Raw genomic sequence first — 23,381 nt, 5'->3', positions numbered from 1 at the left:
TGTACAGCGTGCTCGGCAAAAGAGATGTTCTATCACGATGTGGGAGAGAGGCCATGATTTATTTCTGTTTCACTTCTCCCTTTGGGACTATTTACTTCCTCTGAAAATCAAGTGTGGTGTCCTCAAGGCATCTTCCTCATGAGAAAACCCAGGGTGGGTCCTTTAGAATCATGGGTCAGCAACAAGTCGGTCAGAATGAGAGGAAGCCTGACCCAGCACTGGTCTTCTTGACCACAGTCCCAACCTGGGCCTCTGCTGCCGTCCCAGGGGAGAGTCCCCAGAGGGGTGTGCACCCCGCAAGAGGCTCCTGGGACCTCAGGTTAAGAACACTCCCCATCGTGGACTCCCTGCCTTCAGGAGGTGCTGGGCGGTGGGGTGGGTGCTGAGATGATGCGTGCTCTGGCCGCTTCAAAACCGCACAGTGCAGTTCCCTTTCAGTGACACTCTTGCCCTCTGTGTGACCTTGGAGAAGTTTCTTAGCCTCTCTGGGGCCCAAGTTTCTTTTTCTGGAGGATGGGTGGACGCCTACCTCACAGCTGCTTGTGAAGATTGTATGGAAGGTGGCTCCCTGTGTGTTGAGTAGCACGTTTGTGACAAATGTCAGTTTCCGTTCTCTGACTTATTTTTTGTTTTTTCCCTTGTGCAGTGCTGTGCTTAGTCACTTCAGTCGTGTCCGACTCTTTGTGACCCCATGGACCGTACCCACCAGGCTCCTCTATCCATGGGGATGCTCCAGGCAAGAATACTGGAGTGGGTTGCCATGCCCTCCTCCAGGGGAATCTTCCCAACCCTGGGATCAAACCCAGGACTCCCGCATTGCAGGCTAATTTTTTACCCTCTGAGCCAGCAGGGAAGCCCTTTTATTTTTTTCCCTTATTGATTTAAAAAAAAAATTTATGTTTATTTTTGGCTGCCCTGGGTCTTTGTTGTTGAGCTTGGGCTTTCTCTAGTTGCAGCAAGTGGGGGCTACTCTCTTGTTGCGGAGCACGAGCTCTGCGTCATGCAGGCTCAGTAGTTGGTGGTGCATGGGTTTTGTTGCCCTGCAGCACGTGTGATCTTCCCAGACCAGGGACTGAACTGGTGTCCTCTGCATTGTAAGGCAGATTCTTAACCACTGGACCACCAGCGAACCCCTTCCCCACTTACTGATTTTTATAATTGAAGAATGGATGCCCAGCTCCATGGACTCTGCAGTGCCTTCCACCCCATGCTCTTCCCCTGACAGGGGTGCCAAGATGTGTGCTTAAGGAAGTTTGAGTTCAATTCAGCTGTTATTAATTAATGCTGCCTCTGATGCTGAGGACCAGAAAGGAAGGCGTGGGGGTCCCTGCCTTTCAGGGGTGTCGTCCACAGAAACCTTGGCTACCGGCATTGCAGTGTGTGATACTCACAGGGGGTGGGCCTAGAGCAGGGCTGGCTACACGATTTGCAGGACTTGGCGCAAAATGAAAATGTGTGACCCCTTGGCTCAAAAAGTGATACAGATTTCAAGACAATGGCAGTAGAATAATAAACCGAGCACAAGAGCGTCTAAGTGTAGGATCTTCTAAGTGTGGGCTCTGTGAATGCACAGACCATACACCCGTGAGCCTGGCCCTAGCCTGGTCCCGGCCTGAGGGGTTTCCCAGTACAGGGGAAGGTGCCAGCTTGCTTGTGGCACCTCTACCCTGCTCAGCCCCTGGGAGCCTCGCTGACCCTGCGGGCCCCTCAGCCCCTACCCCATCCAGCTCTGTGGCCCCGAGGCCCACATTAGCGGTGGTTCGTGGGTCAGGAGGCCCACAGGAAGTAATCTGGCTCCCGAATCTAGGACGCATCCTCTCTCTGTGCCTGGCCTTGCTGCCCACCCCTGGACTCTGCTGCCCAGAGAGCGGGCTCTGGCCCCCAGGCACTGTGCCTCCTCCCAGAGGCCCCAAGGCAGCATGAGGCAGTGGTAAAGAAAACAGTCTTCACGATCCTCATTAAAGAACAGGCAGGCCTTATTCAAGGAGGGCCATCGCCGTGGGCGCAGGGACCACCTCCATGGGGTCTTGAACCTGTCCGATCTAAATAGAACAAAGGCAAGTGGGAGCAGGGTGGGAGTCAGTGGATGGGATACTGGTTAGAGGAAATATCAAGAGTCAGAGGGATTCTGACTAAGCTGACCTAACAAGATTCCTACTGAAGGCAGGCAGTGCAGTCAAACATCACCTGGAGTCAGGGGAGGATGAAAAACTGGATCAGATATCGAGAGTTATCAGTATGGAGGATGGGCGATCTGGCTAAACTGACTTAGCAGGATTCTTGCTAAAATTTGGCAATGCATCTACATGTTTTATTTGGCTTTGTTTGTTCTTTATTTTGCTTTTTAAAAAATATTTGGCATATGAATGAAATCATATGGTATTTGCTTTTTTCTGTTTGACTCCTTTCACTTAAAATAATACACTCAAGGTCCATTCATGTTGTTACAAATGGCAAGAGTCCATCTTTTTTTTTAATGCCTGATTAGTATTCCATATATATACCTTATATTATATGTATACATAGTACTCCATTATATATAGTTTTATATACATAGTTTTCCATTATACATATTTAGTCTTCCATTATATTTATATATATATAGTATTTCATTATATATGTTCTTATTATATATTTATAGCATTCATATGATGAACAGGGAGGCCTGGTGTACTGCGATTCATGGGGTTGCAAAGAGTTGGACACGACTGAGCGACTGAACTGAACTGAACTGACATATATACATATATATATATATATATGTATATATATATAGGGTTTCCCTTGTAGCTCAGCTGGTAAAGAATCTGCCTCAATGTGGGAGACCTGGGTTCGATCCCTGGGTTGGGAAGATCCCCTGGAGAAGGGAATGGCTACCCACTCCAGTATTCTAGCCTGGAGACAGTCCATGGGATCACAAAGAGTTGGACACAACTGAGCGACTTTCACTTTCTTATATATATATTTATCTCTCCTCACTTAATGTGCAGTTGCTTCCATATCTTGGCTACTGTAAAAAATGTTGTGATGATCATAAGGGTGTATATATCTTTTTAAAATTTATTTATTATTTTTGGCTGCCCTGGGTCCTGGTTGGAGTGCGTGGGCTTTCTCTCGTTTGTGCAAGCAGGGGCCACTCTAGTTGTGGGGCATGGACTTCTCATTGTGGTGGCTTCTCTTGTGCAGCACTGGCTGTAGGCGCTCAGACTTAGGTAGCTGGCAGCCCTCAGGCTCTAGAGCACGTAAACTTCAGTACTTGTGGTACACAGGCTTTGTTGCCCAGTAGCAGGTGGAAGATTCCCGGACCAGGGATCGAACCAACGTTCCATGCATTGCCAGGCAGATTATTAACCACTGGACCACCAGGGAAGTTCATAGACATCTTTTTGAATTAGAGTCTTTGTATTCTTTGAATAAGTACTCAGACATGGGATAGTTGGGTTGGAATATGGTAGTTCTAGTCTTAATTTTTTGAGGAGCCTCCATACTGTTTTCCATAGTGACTGCACCAATTTGTATTCTTACCAATAGTGTATGAGGGTTCTCTTTTCTCCACATCCTTGTCAACACCTGTTATTTCTTGCCTTTTTGATAATAGCCACTCTAACAGGTGTGAGGTGATATCTTATTGTGGTTTTGATTGTATTTCTGACAGTGACTGAACATTTTTTCATGTGCCTGCTGGCTGTCTGTATGTCTTCCTTGGAAACATGTCTACTTGGGTCTTCTGTCCTATTAAATTATAGGCTTTTTGCTGTTGAGTTGCTAAATTCTTTATATATTTTGGATATTAATCCCTTACTGGATACAAGATTTGCAAATGCCTTCTCGCATATGGAAGGTTGCCTTTTCATTTTTTTGATGGTCTCCTTTGGTATGCAAAAACTTTTTAGCTTGATGTAGTCCTCTTTGCTTGAGGCGCCCAGATGGCACATTGCTAAAGAATCCATCTGCCGAGGCAGGAGACACAAGAGATGTGGGTGTGTTCCCTGGGTTGAGAAGATCCCCTGGAGAAGGAAATGGCAACCCACTCCAGTATTCTTGCCTGGAAAATCCCATGGACAGAGGAGCCTGGTGGGCTGCAGTCCACGGGGTCGCAAAGAGTCAGACACGACTGAGCGACTAAAGCACAGCGCAGCACTGAAGACTGTAGCCAGAAAATCAGTCGTAGGTTGCTCTGAGGATGGTTCCAAAGTGGTAAGAGAGGAATCAAAATGTATAGAAATGTTTGCTGAAAACAAACCCAAAAAACCCATCTAGCTGAACATCAAATAATTACTGCTAATCTGTCTCTCACTCACACACACACACACACACACACACACACACAAACTCAAGTTAATGATTTTAATGCTTTCTGACATATCAGAAGATGCCAGAATCTGGGCTCATTGAAATTACTCCTTTGATATGCATCTTAACTACCTGGGGCCAGTACTCCTGTTTTTCTCCATCCTGAATTCCCCTTCTGGCGTAGCACTGGGCTGGCTGGATTGGTGTGGGCAACATTCGTGGTTTACTGAAATGGCAGACAACATTGTTTTCATCCACAAAATATTTGAACATCTCTGTCATATTTTCTCCTGGTTATTCATTGACTTTTTTTAAACCATGAAATGCTTGCTATGATTAGAATGTGTCCCCTTCTGCGTGGCTCATGTGTGGGTATGATATTTCCCAGCCTGATTCCTGACTGTCTTTATCCCTGAAGGCTCAGCTTGAGTCAACATCTCCCTGACTGCGAGGATGACTGGACTTCTCTGTGCTCTTGCCTCCTGGGCTGGCTCCCTCCCAGAACATGGGGATCCCTTGAAGTGACCTTGTAGCAGTTGGCTTGCTGGAGAGCAGGCCTTCAATACATGTTTACTGACTAAATCAGGGAATGACCAAAAACTCTGTGCTCTTTCTAGCTTTAAGGACTGGTCTAAAAGATGGGTAGTACAGAAACCTCAAAATTGGTGACCTTCAATAGTTGGTGGAGGCTGTGGGCAAGTATATGAAACTGTTCTAGAAAATTCCAAATGCAAAATTGTCAAAAAGTATCAATAACTGAAGCAAGTTTACAGACAACAACAACAAAAAAGATAATTAAAAGCAAAACAGAGGACTTCCCTAGCGGTCCAGTGGTTAAGACTCTGCGCTTCCACTGCAAGGGGAGAGCATTCGATCCTTAGTGGGGGAACTAAGATCCCACATGCCACGGGATATGGTCAAAAGAAAAAATAGCCTGTTTCCAAGCTCTCTCTAAAAAAAATTAAAAAACAAACAGAAGCAAGTGATTCATTCTGGCCTGGAGGCCTAGGTAGGCCTTGAAAGAAGAAGTGTGGGCCTTCCTCTGCAGGACAAGGGGTGGGGAAACCATTTCAAGTAGAGGAAATAGTAGAGTCTCTGAGGTTAGGCAGAGTCATGCAGGAAAAAGGGGAAGATAACATATTAAGGTTATGGCAGGTCCGAGGTAACTGGGAGCCATGGTTTTTCCAGTAGTCATGTACAGATGTGAGAGCTGAATCATAAAGAAGGCTGAGCACTGAAGAATTGATGCTTTTGAATTATGGAGCTGGAGAAGACTCTTGAGAGTACCTTGGACTGAAAGGAGATCAAACCAATCAATCCTAAAGGAAATCATCCCTGAATATTCATTGGAAGAACTGATGCTGAAGTTGAAGCTCCAATACTTTGGCCACCTGATGAGAAGAACTGACTCATTGGAAAAGACCCTGAATCTGAAAGATTGAAGGTTGTAGGAGAAGGGGACGACAGAGGATGAGATGGTTGGATGGTATCACCGACTTGATGGACATGAGTTTGAGTAAGCTCTGTGAGTTCGTGATGGACAGGGAAGCCTGGTGGGTTGCAATTCATGGGGTCACAAAGAGTCAGACACGACTGAGTGACTGAACTGAACTGATGAGAAGATCTGATTCATTGGAAAAGACCCTGATGCTGGAAAAGACTGACGGCAGGAGGAGAAGAGGATGACAGAAGACCAGATGGTTGGACGGCATCTTCGATACAATGGACTTGAATTTGAGCAGACTCTGGGAGATTTTGAAAGACAGGGAAGCCTGGGGTGCTGCAGTCCATTGGGTCACACACAGTTGGACATGACTTAGCGACTGAACAGCAACAAAATGCTTCTAAGTTCTAGAAGACAGATGAATCAGATTTCTGCATTAGAAGATCCCTCTAGTTGCTGAATGGAGGCTAGACTGGGAAGGGAATGAGGGTGGAGGCAGGGAGACCAGCTCAGAGCCTCTGCCCTGGATCATATAAACAGTGCCAGTGGGGCCCTGAAGGCTGGAACGGAAAGGGAGTGAGAAGTTGCAAAAATGACCGCAAGGGAGAAAACAAGAAGATAGCACTAGGGGCAGTGGGAGGAGTTGACATTTTGCTGGTGACTGGTGAGGTATTGGGAAAGAGCAAAAGGTGATTGGGGGTGGGAGGAGAGTTTGGTGATTTTCCCCAACTTTTTATTATGAAAGATTTTAAACATATAGAAAAAAAACACCCTGTACTGTGAACATTCATACACCCACCATCTACAATCTACCACTAACTCTACCAAACTCGCTATATCACGTATCTGTCAATGACCCACCCAGGTATCTTGGTAAGTTGCAGACATCAGTATTCTTCACCCCTAAACACTTGAGCCAGGATATCACTACCTGGAGTTCAATATTTAAGATTTTCCCCCTATTGATAACATCAACATCTCTGTAAGTTATTAAATATTCTCTTTTACTCTATCCACCTGCTGATGGACATTTGAGCTATTTCAAGTTTTGGGGTATTATGAAAAAATTATGCACATTTATCTCTTTAAAAACCTGGATTATTTTTGGACTTCCTTAGTGGTCCAGTGGTGATGGATCCTACATGCTGCAGAGCAACTAAGCCTGTGTACCACAGCTACTGAGCCAGTGGTCTAGAGGCTAAGAGCTGCAACTACTGAAGCCCATGTGCCTAGAGCCCGTGCTCCGTAACAAGAAAAGCCACCTCAGTGAGAAGCCTGTGCACCATAACGAAGAGTAGCCCTGGCTAACTGCAGCTAGAGAAAGCCCATGTGCAACCATGAAGACCTAGCACAGTCAAAAATAAAGTTTTTAAAAATTGGATTATTTTTGATCATACTGACTGTGAGGGACTTGGGAAGCTAAAAAGTACATCAGGGGGTGAAAAGTGTCTGTGAGGGGGTCTGGAGGGACAGAGAAACTTGTGGCTGGCAGTATCTATCTTGAGGGACAGCAGTGAAGCTGTTAATCATTGCTGTGTCTCAGAAGGTTGAGTTGGATCAATGGAATCTTGGTTGCACATTACAATTACCTGTAATTTTTATCTGCAAATTAGGGGCTTCTCTGATGGCTCAGATGATAAAGAATCTGCATGCAATGCAGGAGACCTGAATTTTGATCCCTGGGTCGGGAAGATCCCCTGGAGAAGGGAATGACAACCCTGGAGAATCCTATGGACAGAGGAGCCTGGCGGGCTGCAGTCCATGAGGTCACAAAGAGTTGGACATGACTGAGCGACTAAGCACAGTACAGGATCTTTTAAAACCCTAATGCCCAGGCCAGCTTGATTGGACAGTCCTGTGTTTTAAAGCTCCCAGGATGACTCCAGTGGTCAGCCAGGATTAAGAGCCACCAAGTAGAAGAAACACTCCAGGGTGGAATGCAGGTAAACACTTTCATTTAAAGAGCAGGTGGAGGAGATGCCAGGAGAAGAGAGGGAGATATAAAGAAGTGGAGAACCAGAGTGAGTCTGTTTATTAGAAAGGACGTAATCTGCAGTGTTAAAACCTGCAGAGTGACTGAGAGGAACCAGAGCTTCGGGGTAGCATGGTCTGAAGACGCATTCAGGGCAGAGAGTGGGACGGGAGACCTCAAAGGCAGTGGGTGTAGGCTGAATCTCAGCAGAGAGCTCACTGGTGGGGACGAGCAGGGGTCAGAATCTACTCCTGCCCTTGGCTCTGGCTGGAGGACACCAGCTAGCAAAGTGAAAAGTGCAAGTTGTTCAGTCGTGTCTAACTCTCTGTGACCCCATGGACTGCAGCCTGCTAGGTTCCTCTGTTCATGGAATTCTCCAGGCAAGAATACTGGAGCGGGTTCCCTTCTCCAGGGGATCTTTCTCACCTGGAGATTGAATCTGAATCTCCCACATTGCAGGCAGATTCTTTACCGTCTGAGTCACCAGGGAATGGACAAAACAAAAGCCCAGGAGAAGGCCTGCTTCTCGCACCAGGGGACCATCGGACTGCCTGCACCAGCACCGCGGTGAACTTGGAAGTGCCTGGGGCAAGTTTGAGAAAACATCAAAAACAAGCTGATAGAGCCTGAGTTGTGAAATCAACTAGGAGATGAGCTCCAAGATTCCACCAACCACTCTCTCCTTTCTCTGGTCTGGGCAGTCCCAGGCCTGACTCTTCAGGCTGGCTCTCAAGGTGAGTGGACGAGAGACCCTGCACACAGCACACATACTCTCTGAACCTCATCTCCTACATCTGTGAAATGGAGATATTTTCTGTTACTCTCCTGTATTCCACTGGTTTTTGTAAGCCATGCAGCGCCAGATGGACTGAGGGACAATGAGCTACTGAGAATTAAGAACTTGAGGCTGCAGGATCCTCAGAGCTGATTGAACTGGAATTACCAAGTCAAAGGACTTCATACCGTGTGGATTGAGTTTTATACAGAAAAGGGTCAAACCCATCTAAACACTCATCTGAAGTATAACTTCTCATCTGAAGTAGAACCTGTGGGGAAGACTTTTTAAAAACATTTAAAATTTTTTAATTCATGTGTAGAGATGTTTCCATGAGTACAACAAAAGTTGCTAGAAAAATGCAATGAAAAAAACATGTTCAAAAAAAAAAAAAACATGTTCAGACACAAATGACTCATCATATTGCCATAAATGTTTATACTCTCAGCTTCTGTACGTGTCTTGTGGCAGATGGACAACAGTCTGAGAGGCTACACAGATGTCCAGCTCACACTCTGAGTGGGACTAATCCGTTTGTGCTCAGTCATGTCTGACTCTTTGTGACCCCGTGGACTGTAGCCCTCTAGGTTCCTCTGTCCATGGGATTTTCTAGGCAAGAATACTGGAATGAGTTACCACCTCCAGGGGATCTTCCCGACCCAAGGATCATACCTGCATCTCTTGCACTGGCAGGTGGATTCTTTACCACTAACACTACCTGGGAAGCCCTGGTATTGATCCATCTTCTCACTATTCTGCATGGACGAGCAGCACTGCCAACACCTGGGAACTTGCTGGAAGTATAGCATCTTTGGCCCCATCTGATCCTGCTGAATCAGAATCTGCTTTTTAACAAGACATTCACGTGATTCACATGCATGTTAAAGTTTATGGTGGCACTGAGACAGCTGGGACTCAGGAAACATTTCAAATGAAGGAATTAACCAGAACATCTCCCCCCATTGCAATTTCTCATGACACAACAGCTGATGGCATAACATTCTTTTCTAAAAATTTTTAGCAAGTAAATCTGTGTGAAGTTATCCACTTTATTAATTCCAACTGGAAATAAACCTTTCAGTCAACCATGCCAGGATAAATACTGAATTATATTTCTATCCTCATAGGAAATGGGAATACAAAATCACTGTCAAGAGATGATGAAAAATACACAGCCAGAAAATGTAGAAAAAATATTATCAAGGAGTGTTAGATGATTAATAAAAATGCTATTGTATTTTTACTGGCTTTTTTACATTTGTGAGACTTTCTTTTAAAAACATGTAATTTGTTGTGATTCCTTTTCTCATTCTAAAAAATACTCACAGTCACATTCAGTTTTGCATTCATAGGTTTGAAGACCCATTACAGGCAGACTCTTTACCATCTGAGCCACTAGGGAAGCACATTGAAGACCCGGCTCCCGACTTTGTTGCTTCAAGCCTTATAGACCTATGGCCCTGCATATTTTACTGTATTTAATATGTATTCTCTGCTGTGGTCAGTGAGATTGAATTTCCTCTGTTAATTAGCCATTTATGCTGCTTCTTTTGAGAATTGCTTTTTCTTTATCATTTTTCTATTGAAATGTTTTTGCCATTTTCTTATTAGCTTGCAAGAGTTCTTTGCCTAAGGATACCAATCTCTTGTCTGTTATGTATAGCATAACCTTGTTCTTAATGAGCAGGACCAGATTCATAATTTTTAGGGCCCAGGGCAAAATGAAAACATGTGCTACAAGGACATATTGTACAATCAGGGAATTAAAACATTATTTTAAAAATATAAATGGAGTATAACCTTTAAAAATTGTGAATTATATTGTACATCTATAACATATATTGAACAACTATAATTTTAAAAAAAGAAAATGTGAGGTCTCCTTAAAATAATCATTTAAGACTTCAAGATGGTGACAACCGAGCCTGGGGGCTTTCTGAGTATGAGGCCCTGTATGGCTGAACCCATGGGTGCCCTGTCCATAAAGCTGGCATTACTGATGAGACAAGAGAAGGCTGGATCATTCTGGATTTACTTGTGCTTTGCTAAGGTAAGTTAAGTGGACCTCCTGGGTGGCTCAGATGGTAAAGAATCTGTCTGCAATGTAAGAGACCCAGGGTCAATCCCTGAGTCGGGAAGATCCCCTGGAGAAAGGAATGGCTACCCTCTCCAGTATTCTTGCCTGGAGAATTCCATGGACAGAAGAGCCTGGTAGGCTATAGTCATGGGGTTGTAAAAAGTTTGACATGACTGAGTGACTAACACTTTCATTTTTCAAGGTAAGTTATGAGTTTCCTGCTTCATTTTATTATCAATTATAATTAAAAAGCACCAACCCACATCCTTTTCAAAGTTTATTTTTCTTAATATGCAAATAGAAATGGTTTCCATAAATGGCTTTTATTCCAGTGTAAAGAATTCTTTCCAAAAATACAAATATGTATGTGTCTATTAAAACATGACTGGAAGCTCTCTATAGGGAAAGACAACTTGTGTTCATTTACTTTATTGACAGTGTACAGATTTTCATAGATTGCATTACAATACTGACTGCTAGATGTTTTATAAAGGTTTAGTTTGTATTTACTCTAGATTTGTCTTCACAATAAGAATAAACTCATGCCAGTGTTTAGAAATCAATAGTAGCAATTCATTCAAATTTAATGACAATTTTATTAAACTAAGAATCTCATATCACAGAGCATTCACAGTGCAGGAGGTCACAGTTATTGAAAAAATAAATAGTGGGATAAATATATTTATTATTTACAACTTTTCAGCTCATGGCTCCTGCTTTGCCCATTAAAGATGATGAACAAAGATGGCAGCATGCCAGAAGTGTCTTACTCAGGTGACGTGTAACAGCCTCAGAAGTTTTGGGTTTTGGTTGCTTCTAAGGGGGGTTCCTTCTGGGCATGAGAGCTCCGGTTCTATCTACCTGCTATTTGCTAGATAACACCTGAGCCCCAGGAAGATCCCGTGGCCCTGTGGGGCCCTGGGCTGGGTCAGGCCTTCGCTGCCCATTCTCTGGCAGCTCCTGCATCTGTGCATGAGCCCAGCCCCATCTGGCTGGCAGCCCTGTTTCATCTCTAGGTAATCAAGGCTCTCTTTGTATTCAGACACCCAGCAACTGCTCTGGGCTGGCAGCAGCTGGATAGGAGACACCCACAGAGGGCAGGCACCCAACCAGGGAGCGTGTGCTCCGAACTGGACACCCAGCCTCCCAGACTAGCAGCTACTGAGGAGGCTCCCTTAGACTTGGCCACAGAGGATTAGCCACAGTTCTCTCCCTGGGCCTCCAGATATTCCTGGTCCAGGCAGGTGGAGAAAGTGCCAGGAAGTGTCCCGTGGGTTCAGAAGGGCACCTCTGGAGGTGAGAGCAGGGATGCCCTGGCGGCCAGTGAAAACACCCACCAGAACATCTGATTTGGAAAAACAGAGCTTCTGGCTCACATCCCAGCCATTTTCGGTGGGAAGAAAGGCCTCGCTCCTGTTGAAAGGGGACTTCACGTTCGTCAGGATACTCCCAGGTGTCTGGGACTTTCTGGAGTGGGGGTGTGGGGCTCTGTTGTCTGGGACCCCGCTTTATGCACAAAGGTTGACCAGACCAAGCCACACACCCAGAGACCAAAAGCTGAGCATACTTTCAATAGTTAAAAAAAACTACATTTTTCAGTGGTGGGATGGGGAGGGTACACACTTTCTCCAGGATTAAAGGCTTTATTGGCTGCTACTGTGGGTAAGCCCCAACCAACGTGCTGCATAAAAAGCAACTGTCTGAATTCTGGCAATGGATGGAATAGGTGTGGATAGGCCTGCATGTGTCATAGGGCTTTGAATAAAGCAGCAGCCCGTCCCAGACCCATAAATCTAACAGTGGAAACACCACACCAGCAAGGGCTTGACTTTCACATGGGTTCAGGGAGCGTTTCTAACTGTCAGAGCCACCTGCCATGACCCTGGGTCTGTTCCAGGGTGTCCGGGCAGCAGACGTTTTCCTAGATTAGAAGACGGTAAGTTCTCAGCCCCTGTTATGAAGTGTGTGGAGGACACACCACTTGACAACTGGATGCCAACACCATAAGAGGTGATGGAAAGCCTGGAAGCTTGTGCAGGTAAAAGATGACACGAGCATGCCCCCCTGCAACGCATGAGGATTTAGCAGAGACCAAAGGAACCTGGGAACTATTGGTCAAGTGAAAAGTTAGAATTTTTTTAAAAACCCCATAGAATAATCAAAGCTCTAATACAACCTAGCTGGCTTCCCTGTTGTAATGGAAGAAACAGCTCCTCCTGGGTGGCGAGATGGGAGAAAATACCTTTTCTCCCGATTTCATGCAGGTACCATTTCCTTGAGGTCGGGCAGCACGTGACTTTGGATACTGACCCATCAGCTATGAGGTCTGGAATTAACCGCATACTAAACTAGTGTCCCAATTTGGCTTTCTCTATTTAAGAAGCAAATGCAACAACCTAAATGGAATGTGCCCTTGGGAGAACGGTTCTCTGCGGCAAGGCGAAGGGGCTCCACAAGAGCCAGGTCACAAAAATCTTCCTCCCACCCACGTCCTTGGCCTTGGAGGATGGGCCTGTGCCAAGGTGCTCTTGTTCTACCACCCACATGACGGACACAGTACAGGAGAGGCCCCTTCTATATGCCTCCAGAAGGTCCTGAGAGCATCTTTGCACTTGAGGGGCTCCTGTGACCAGCTGCAGAGAGAAAGGCTCATAGCTGGAGGGGTGCCCAGACACTTGGGGTGAATCCACATAGAGGGCAGGGGCGAGAGGCAGCATATTGGGTCCAGGGATAAATGGGGGATGACGTTCTTCCTGCCACTCAAGAGCTGCCCAGAGAGCATTTTCAAAAATGTCTGGAATGAGCACCATGTGGTGACGAAGCTGCTGAGACGTGACCCATCTCAGGGATGCTGAATGCATCTGCTAACTGCCCCAAGGGGAGGAAGGTTCACACAGAAATGATGTTCACAGGGCATTAGAGGGACCCGGTAATATGGGCTGCAGCCCGCCATGGGATTCTCCAGGTAAGAATACTGGAGTGGGTTGCCACGCCCTGCTCCAGGGGATCTTCCTAATCCAGGGATCGAACCCATGTCTCTTACGTCTCCTGCATTTGGCAGGCGGGTTCTTTAGCACTAGCGCCACCTGAGAAGCCCATATAAAACACAGTGAAAGTGAATTGAAAGTTGCTCAGTCGTGTCCGACTCTTTGTAACCCCATGGACTATATAGTCCATGGAATTCTCCAGGCCAGAATACTGGAGTGGGTAGCCTTTCCCTTCTCCAGGGGATCTTCCCAACCGAGGGACCCAGGTTTCCCGCATTGCAGGCAGATTCTTTACCAGCTGAGCCACAAGGGAAGCCCTTAAAACACCCAAATTTCCCAAAGATTTTCACCCTAACCAGCAAGTTCTTTGTTTATTCAAGCAACAAGCATTTGCTGAGAGCCTGTCATGTATGCTGCACAACCATCTTTTCCCACCAGGGAAGGAAAGGTGAGGCTGAGAGACAGGCCAAGCCCAACCCCTAAGGACTCACTCAGTGTCAGGGCGGATGGGGGGCCACGAGCTCACTGGGCAGTGCCAGCCCGAGCCGAGGAGTCTCTGCTTCTCTGTCCTGTTCCAGACCTTGACTCCGCTAGCGCATTTCACACTTGGGGAAGGAGGTGGGGGATGGACCCTCTCCCAGTCCATCTTGCCTCTGTCCGCCCCCACCTTAAGGACAGGGAGGGGCCCTAGAGCTCAGGGAGGGGAGATGCCAGGAGGAAAGGAGGGCATCAGGCCAGGAGGCCCACACTCTTCCTGGATTCCCAGCCTGTGTGTGGAGACCGGTGTTTCCTGAGGGCCGAGTGCCCAATGATGCTACAAGGCATGCAAATCCTCCCCAAAAAGGAAGAGGGGGACTTCTCTGGTGGTCCAGTGGTTAGGACTTCAAAGCCCTTCCAGTGCAGGGGGTGCAGGTTCAATCCCTGTTCGGGGAGCTAAGATCCAACATACTTCCTGGTCAAAAATCCAAAACATAAAATAGAAGCAATATTGTAACAAACTAAATAAAGACTTTAAAAATGGTCCACATCAAAAAAATCTTTAGAAAAAATTTTAAAAAGGAAAGGTGGGGTAGTTTCTTCGCTTAGAATGTAGACCCTGGGAAACCCAGGAGGGGGTCTTTGGTCGGGGTCTGCAGGGGGTCTCTCCCCCTGGAGGGATGGGCATGCCCATCTGGCTCCTGAAGGGTTATTCTTGTCAGCTGCTTGGGTGTGTAAGAGCAAAAGATTGACAAGGAAAAGTAATGTGCTCAGTCACTTCAGTTGTGTCTGACTCTTTGCAAGCCCATGGACTGTAGCCCGCCAGGCTCTTCTGTCCATAGGGAATTCTCCAGGCAAGAATACTGGAGTGGGTTGCCATTTCCTTCTCCAGGGGATCTTCCTGACCCAGGGATTGAACTGGTGTCTCATGTCTTCTGCATTGGCAGGCTGGGTCTTTACCACGAAGCGCCATCTGGAGAAGCAAGAATGAGCCCTAATAGGTGGGGCGAGGGGAGGAGCAGCAGGTAATGAGCAGTGGAAAACTCACAAGGTCGGTGCACACGGAAGGTGAATTCAGAGGTCGGGAGACCATGGGTTACAGGAAGGATGGGAATGAGGCCATTCTGATCTGCCTTTAACATCAGTCTCTCACTGCAGCTGATCCAGAGCCCTCCTCCAGGGCCAGGCTCTCAGGACACCGCACACCTTCCCCTAGATTATGCTCGGCTGGCAAAGGCAAATCCAAACCAGAGATGCCAGGAACCTCCTGTTCCTGCTTCTATAGACGTTTTCTATCTGAGTACAATGGGTTCATTTTTCTGCCCCCAATTCAAAGAGCCAAGTTTATTTTTCAGATTGCTTATTTTCATAGCAGAGTAATTACCCTGTGCTAATTAGCTTTGGGAATAAAATAAAGGAAGTAACCCTGTGCAGTGACGAAAGCATTATTTTTCAAATGAAGGCCTAATTAATCAAGTAATTCTTTAAACTTGAAATGGAAAAAATAATGAGTTACAAAAGAGACTTCTTCACCTACCATGTATATATAGTTTCCTAGATACAATAAATGCATAGATCCTTTAAGGAAGTTACATTGGCACATTAAAGTCATGAGAGGATTAGCCAGGAGGGCTGTTCTACATACTAGAAACATTAGTTTTTGGACTGGAACTGCAGCATAGTTATCATCTCAGATGGGTTCTGGTGAGGAAGAGGTGGGTGATGAGGGTGTGTTCTCTGAAAGCTACATAAGGATTCAAAGATGGAACACCAGCAGGGCTCTCAGCAGGCCCATGCGGCCTAGCTAAAAATATTTTTTGATCTTTATCAGAAAATAATAGGGACATAGGATGGGGATACATATTAGGATGGGAGACAGAGCATCCAGATGTCAGTTAGAAATGTGATGAAGTTTTGACTCAAACAATAAGGGCCAACCCCAAGGACAACAAAAAGGACACACCCACGCCTGCACGACCAAGGATGACCACACACTGGACTGGCTGAGCCGGGTGGTGACATGGGGCTCGGCTCCTGTTTGCAACTTACTAGCCATTGACCTAGAGTCACCTGACCTCTCCAAGACTGAACTTCTTGTTAAATGGGGAAAATAATCCCTACTTATATCACAGGGCAGTTTTGAGATTCAAAAATGGAGACAGATATGCTCTGAAACCTAGATGAGGCTGTAAGACAAAGGAGACCAGGTGGCTATTCTCTTCGGGCACAGAGTGGTTCCGACAACTCTGAAACACTCTGCGTCTAAACGTTTATGCTGATGAAGCTTGGGGCTCCCTGGCTGCCCATTTAGCTAATTTCTCAGGAAAATGACCCTTGTCCTCAACTGGAAGACCACTGAGTATCTAAGAAGAGAAACAAAAGGAGAAGTCTTGACTTGGTGTAGCTACTAACACTGATGAGGATCCAGAATAGAAACCTGGTGATGGGGTTGTCATGTCTGAGGCTCATGCTAAGGAAATTTAAGGAACATAAGCTTAAACATGCCCTCCTTCTGAAATTCAGGAGGCCACAGAGAGCACAGCCACAGATTCCACTGTGGGTTACAACCATTGTGTCTCAGGAAAGAATCAGCTATTGGATCTACACTCATCACCCGTGACTAATTATCAGTGAATCATTAAAACCCTCCTTTCCTCATACCATCATTGGGGCGTTCCCCATACAGTCGTCTGTGCAAAATAGCCCAGTATTAAAAGTGCATCAAATCTGATAGACTCTTTGCAATAGAAACATTAAAAAAATAAAAAAGAACACCTCTCTATAAAATGAATTGTGCTTTCTTTTCAGAAACCACAAATGGTTTGTGTTCGTAAATCTTTTTAATATAGATTTGAGAGCTACGAAGCAGTCAGAATTGTTTAATATGTTTCTATCTATTTTTGAATTAACCTCCCATCTTTGGCCTTTCATGCATAGCAAATGATGAGATTCAAGAACCTTAGCTCTAAAAATTTCCAAGTTACGGTTTCCATACTTGCCTCCAGCTCACCAGAGAGCAATTGGTGGTTCTGTAGGAAATCTCTCTTCTAGTCATTAACCATTACTTCTGGCACACGCATTCCAGTTCAGCAGGCTATGAAATTTGTTGGGCATATAAACAATTGGGTCTTTGAACAGGGTGATGTTGAGGGCAGGGCATTAACAAAGAAATGACAAAACCGAAACTGACAGCGCGTCCCATGCCACAGGAGGTCTGGAATGAATGGCTATAAAGTACTATCTCCACTGTGTCTCTGAGTTAGCACCCATTTAGATGTTAGTCTTCTACTCTCTCTATGTTCCAAACCAAACGTCTTAGTGTCAACGCAACATGATACACATAGGATCTGTTTCCCATAAGTATTACCTTTTTGGTCCCCATCAAGGTCCTTGGTATGTGATGGTATTTTTCAAGTATGATGATCTATAGCTGACATTTTATTTTGACTGTGTCATTGCTCATTCTCTGAATGCATCAATGAAAGTGAGAAGAGTATGCACTTGTTTTTTCTCTTCCGCTGTGAACAACTGTTTCTGTTCTTCCAAATTTGTCCAGGAAAAGGGGTGGAATGTTTGTTGTCATGGCCCCAAACTCCCAACAGGTTGAGCCTCGCTCTCTCCAAACCTTGAGTGCTTCCAGCAGGATTAAGAAGCTCTAAGGAACACATGCTGCTCAAGGAACCCACACCCTCTGGTCCAGAGGGGCCCCTTGAGAACAACGCTCCTATTTTGCACTTGCCCCAGGAGACCTTGAGTTCACCGACCGCCTCATTTCCGAGGCTGCCGTGCGACAGAAAGACAACCCACATACAGAAGTCCTCCTGATCCAAGCGTCTGAGAGGAGATACATGCCACGTCCCTATGGCCGGCGGCTCGGAGGTCTGCGAAGCTGCTCCAACAACGGCCCCTGAATCTTGCCTTTTTGTAGGGGCAGAACTCCGAGGAGGAGGATGACGCCTGGCAGCCTGGCCCGTGACCAGACAAAGACCACAATGGCGCTTTCTTCCCATGGATGAAAGAACGGACGGTGGCGGCCGATGCAGGAGAGATCCGTGGTGAGGAGGGGCAGGGAAAAAGGACGCCAGCGCCGGAGTGTCCAGAACAGCTCCCAGGCGGGGGGCAGTGGCTCTGTTTTAATCGTCTTCTCGGCACATTGGCAGGTTGACAAAGGTAAAGACGTTGAACTCTATCATTATGGAGAAGCACAAGAAGACGGCGTAGAGGACCAGCACGTACACTCCCAGCTTCCGGTCCAGCTTCCACTTGTTCAAATGGATGCCGAGGACCTGGAAGGGGACAGGGAGAGTGTTGGGCTCGGGGAGCAGAGAAATACAAAAGGCGCTTTTACTGGAAATTCACACATGAACGATGAACCCCAGCACTTCCTCCAAAATGTGGACAAGAACAGAGGGGTGCTGCCGGGTGTATCATTGGTTTGATCAGAATAGCCTTGTAGGCTTTAGACTTGTCTGATGAGAGGATGCTGGCTCCAGGCACACACTGCAGCTGTCCTCAGGGCACTGGCCCTCCCCGGGCAGGCACACCCCTTCTGGGGATGCACAGGCCTCCCAAGCCTTCTTTAGTGACAGCTGGGGTCTGCCACGGGCTCCTTCCTTTGCTTTAGAACTTGGCATCCTCAACCCTCTTTAGCAAAACCTTCAAGGCTCCCACTGGCCCACTGTCTAGACACCTTCAGTTTGGACTGCGTGTGTGTGTTTGGGAGACAGGGTTGGAATGCTTTCTCTTTCTACATTCGTTTCATATTTGCCTACCTCCTTTTACTACCATCTTTCTTTTTTAAAATTAATTAATTTATTTTAACTGGAGGCTAATTACTTTATGATACCGTGGTGGTTTTTGCCATACACCGACATGAATCAGCCACGGGTGTACACATGTCCCCTCCATCCTGAAACTACTTTCTTTCTTATCCATGAATCAAGGCTCCCCAAGAGTTGAATCATAGTTACCTCCAATGCTGTGGGTCCTTAGAGACAGACCAATAGGGGCTCAAATCCCAGCTTTTCCTATCTCTGTAGACTTCACGAAGGGAGTGGATCTTAGTCCTCATTAAAAGGTTTTAGAAAAGTGGGGTCCATGAAGAAGGGATTCCTTTTTAAGCAATAGCACTAATGGGACAGTTATGGGAACAATTATGGGAAACAGCCATTTCCTATCCCTGTGACCTGGGACAAGTTACTTAATTCCCGAGCCCTGATTTCTTCTGCAAAGTAGAAAACCATCAGGTGCTTGTAAGGATGGACTAAAGTAAGCTGAGGTTCCAGTTTCATCCATCTCATTAGAACTGATTCAAATGAATTCTTTTTAATGGCTGAGTAATATTACATGGTGTATATGTACCACAGCTTCCTTATCCATTCGTCTGCTGATGGGCATCTAGGTTGCTTCCATGTCCTGGCTATTATAAACAGTGCTGTGATGAACATTGGGGTACACGTGTCTCTTTCAGATCTAGTTTCCTCGGTGTGTATGCCCAGGAGTGGTATTGCTGGGATGAAACTGGAGCCCATTATACAGAGTGAAGTAAGTCAAAAAGATAAAGACCAATACAGTATTCTAACGCATATATATGGAATTTAAAAAGATGGTAACAATAACTTAATATGCAAAACAGAAGAAGAGACACAGATGTACAGAACAGACTTTGGGACTCTGCGGGAGAAGGTGAGGGTGGGATGTTCAGAGAGAACAGCATTGAAACAAATATACTATCAAGGGTGAAACAGACCACCAGCCCAGGTTGGATGCATGAGACAAGTGCTCAGGGCTGGTGCACTGGGAAGACCCAGAGGGATGGGATGGAGAGGGAGGCGGGAGGGGGGATTGGGATGGGAACACATGTAAATCCATGGCTGATTCATGTCAATGTATGGCAAAAACCACTACAATATTGTAAAGTAATTAGCCTCCAACTAATAAAAATAAATGAAAAAAAAAATAATAAATAAGCTGAGGCATTGTTTACCACAGTTCGGGGCCTGTGAAGTAAGGAGACCTCCGTGTCACCAGGTACCAGCCCGGAGACCCCATGGCAGCTCAGATGGGCTGGGGGTTGGGGGAACGTGTCTCCTACTTGCATCATTGAGGGGAGACAGACTGGGCAAGCAAGAAGAGAGGAAATCTAAGTCCCTCCCTCTGGGGACTTCTCACCAGCTCAGGGAAAAGTGTAGTGGTGGATGCCAACATTCTTGGCATAAATTGTGTCTGGGGGTGTCTGTGAATTTATGTTTTTTCAGCTTAATCCCTCATGGCCAAGGGGAAGAATTCAGAGACTGTGCAGAAACCACGCATGTGTCAAACTGCCATTCTGGAATTGTAAAAACTCACAGTGAGAGCGACGGAGCCCAGCAGCAATGCCACGGAGTAGACCAGACCCCGACTGTTGATCTTCACCTGGAAAAACAAACACACATGCCCTGAACCTCTAGGCTGCTCAGGGGCCCATCTGTTTTGGGAGCCCGCTGCGCTTGGCTTATCCTTTCCCTCCTCTGGAAGCCACAGGTGGGTGTTCACAGCCGAAGCACCTGTGAGTTCCAGGCAAACACGAGCTGCCTCTTGCAGGCACCCCCAGGCTGCTCTGGACGCCTCTGCACAAAGTGGCTGCCAGCCTGCAGAGGAGATGGGGGCAGTGCCTCCCCTGCAGCTCTTAGCTGCAGGGCCAACACCACACTCGCTCCCTGTAAAGCACAAGCGTCGGGTGTCATCTCACTAAGGAAGTGAGACGAACTTACCGTGGACCCATAATTAACAACCATGGTCTGCAGCCCCCACGGTATGCCGAGTCCCACGAGGATGTCGAACACGTTGCTTCCTATGGTGTTAGAGACCGCCATGTCACCAAGGCCTGCGGGGGACAACCGACAGGTTATTCCTAACCCCCAATACCTCAGAATGTGATTTTATTCAGAGATAGGGTCTCTACAGGGCTTGTCTGGTGGCTCAGATGGTAAAGAATCTGCCTGTAATGCAGGAGACCAGGTTTTGATTCCTGGGTTGGGAAAATCCCTTGGAAAAGGAATGGCTACCCACTCTAGCATTCTTGCCCAGAGAATTCCATGGACAGAGGAGCCTGGAGGGCTACCGTCCATGGGGTCACAAAGAATCGGACAGGGGTAATCAGGTTAACATGAGGATGAATCCTGATTCAGTATGATTGGTATTTTCATTAAAAGGGGAAATTTGTGCGGAGGTCTGCACACAGGGAGAACTCCATCTGCACATGAAGACCATCACCTATGAGCCAAGGAGAGAGGCCTGGAGCAGACAGAAAGAACCAGACTTTCCAACACCTTGACCTCTAGCCTCCAGGACTGTGGGACCATCAGTTTCCATCTCCCTGTCTCCCAGTGTGCAGTAATTATGGCTGCCCTAGGAAACTCACCCAGAGCCCTTCATTATCTCTCCTGCAGGGGTGTCAGCCTATGTTCTGGGATGACCCACTACATGCTTCTCCTTATTTGAGATGCCCGCCTTCTCTGGGAGGGAGGGGGCCTTGTCCTCGATGCATACTTGTGATCCAGGCGATGGCACCATGAACTTGACCCGGATGATAGAGCAGCTGGTCTTAGGCCTGGTTGGTCTCCCAAGAGTGGACTCTTTGCTCCCAAACAGACTAGAAGCATCTTAGAGGCGAGGGGCTATGTCATTACCTTCCCCCTCCTGCCCCACTGTCCAGCCTCCTACCAGCCAAACAGTCTTAGGAACTTAATAACTTGAGAGGCTTCAAAAGTTAGAAAACAAAGTTTTAATGCTGGCTGAAATCTCTTCTAACCTGGCTCCCTAGCCCAAATTCAACACGACTGTCATAATCTGGCCACAAACATCCGTGGAAAGAATAAGCCTGAAATGCATGCGCCTATAACCGTAAAGTCATCTTGGTCACTGAGCCGCTGGCAGAGACTCAGACCAGCAACCAGACGACTGCCTCACCTCTGTTCGACCCCCCGCCCTGGGTGTTAGCCAGGCCACCTCCTCCCACCCTGTTGCTGTCATCCACTGACCTCCAGACCACAGTGTCTCCCCGAGGGCCTCACAGATCCCTCCCGGGCCTGGGCACCTATCTGAGTGCCTTCGAAATCCTAGCAGCTTAGTCCTACTGGGGGCAGTATCTCTGGGAAACCTGCCTTCCAGTCTCCCAGGATCTTGTGAAACAGGAACGTGCAGCTCCTGTTTGGGCCAGCTAGTCATCCCTGGTGGGGAGGCAGGCACTAGCCGGATGGGTCAGGAGGAACCAAATGCCTGCCCGGGTCTGGGAAAGAAGAGCGAGTGTGTTCTCAGGTTGGACTGCCAGGCTCTGTGTGGGTGCAGCCCCCTAAGGAATCTTAGAGCAGCAATTCTCAGACTTTGAGAGCACATGACTCAAATTTCCATTCCCACCAACCACAGTCCAAGAGAGGTTCCCTTTTCTCCACACCCTCTCTGGCATGTATTGCTTGATTTTTTGAAGATGGCCATTCTGACCAGTGTGAGGTCATATCATTGCAGTTTTGATTTGCGTTTCTCTAATAATTAGTGATGTTGAGCATCTTTTCATGTGCCTCTTTGGCTATCTGTGTGTCTTCTTTGGAGAGATGTGTGTTTAGGATTAGGACTGACACATGTATACTGTGTGTTTGCTCAGTCGCTCAGTCGTGTCCGACTCTGTGACCTCGGGGACTGTAGCCCATCAGACTCCTCTGTCCATGGGATTTCCCAGGCAAGAATACTGGAGTGGGTTGCCATTTCCTTCTCTGGGGATCATCCCAACCCAGGGACCTAACCCATGTCTCTTGCATCTTCTGCATTGGCAGGTGGATTCTTCACCACTGAGCCACCTGGGAAGCCCATGTATCCGCTACCCTGTGTAAAGTAGATAGCTGGTGGGAACCTGCCATAAAACACGGATAGCTCGGCTCGGTGATCTGTGATGGCCTGGCTGGGTGGGATGGGGTGGGAGGGAGGCCCAAGAGGGAGGGGACATACGTATACATACAGTTGATTCATTTTGTTGAATGAACTAGCACAACATTATAAAGTGATTATACGCCAATAAAATATTTTTTAATTAACAATAAAGGGCAAACAACTCGCTGGGGTCTTGCTGAAAAGCAGACTCTGGTTCAGTGGGGCTGGGATGGGGCCTGGGACTCTGCATTTCTCTCAAGCTGAGGCTGCCAGCCTGGACCACACTGTGGGCTGTGAGACTTTAGGGAGCCCAGGATGTAGTCTCTGCATGTTAGAGCTTACTGCACAGCTCCTGCCTCATGCAGGGGCTCTGGGCAGAGGTTTCTGCATCCTCCACCATAAAGAATCCATGTTTAATATTGTCTGCTGGATCCTCTGTCACTCACATCAGC

At 46.9% G+C, this 23,381-nt stretch overlaps 1 protein-coding gene across 1 annotated transcript in view; it reads right to left on the bottom strand.

Annotated features, from left to right (window-relative positions):
• Positions 1-10,896: 10,896 nt before the first annotated feature.
• Positions 10,897-23,381, bottom strand: part of SLC24A4 (solute carrier family 24 member 4) — a 184,085-nt gene continuing 171,600 nt past the window's right edge. The window contains exons 15-17 of the mRNA XM_065906763.1: positions 20,778-20,890; positions 20,374-20,439; positions 10,897-18,311 (exon numbers count right to left, since the gene is read on the bottom strand). Of these exons, the coding sequence (XP_065762835.1) occupies positions 18,159-18,311; positions 20,374-20,439; positions 20,778-20,890 (332 nt within the window). The 3' untranslated portion in view covers positions 10,897-18,158. The remainder of the gene's footprint in view (positions 18,312-20,373; positions 20,440-20,777; positions 20,891-23,381) is intronic.

This window comes from Muntiacus reevesi, chromosome 15 (genome assembly GCF_963930625.1).
Source record: "Muntiacus reevesi chromosome 15, mMunRee1.1, whole genome shotgun sequence".
Classification (NCBI taxonomy): domain Eukaryota; kingdom Metazoa; phylum Chordata; class Mammalia; order Artiodactyla; family Cervidae; genus Muntiacus; species Muntiacus reevesi.
This window is presented reverse-complemented; position numbering and strand designations above follow the sequence as displayed.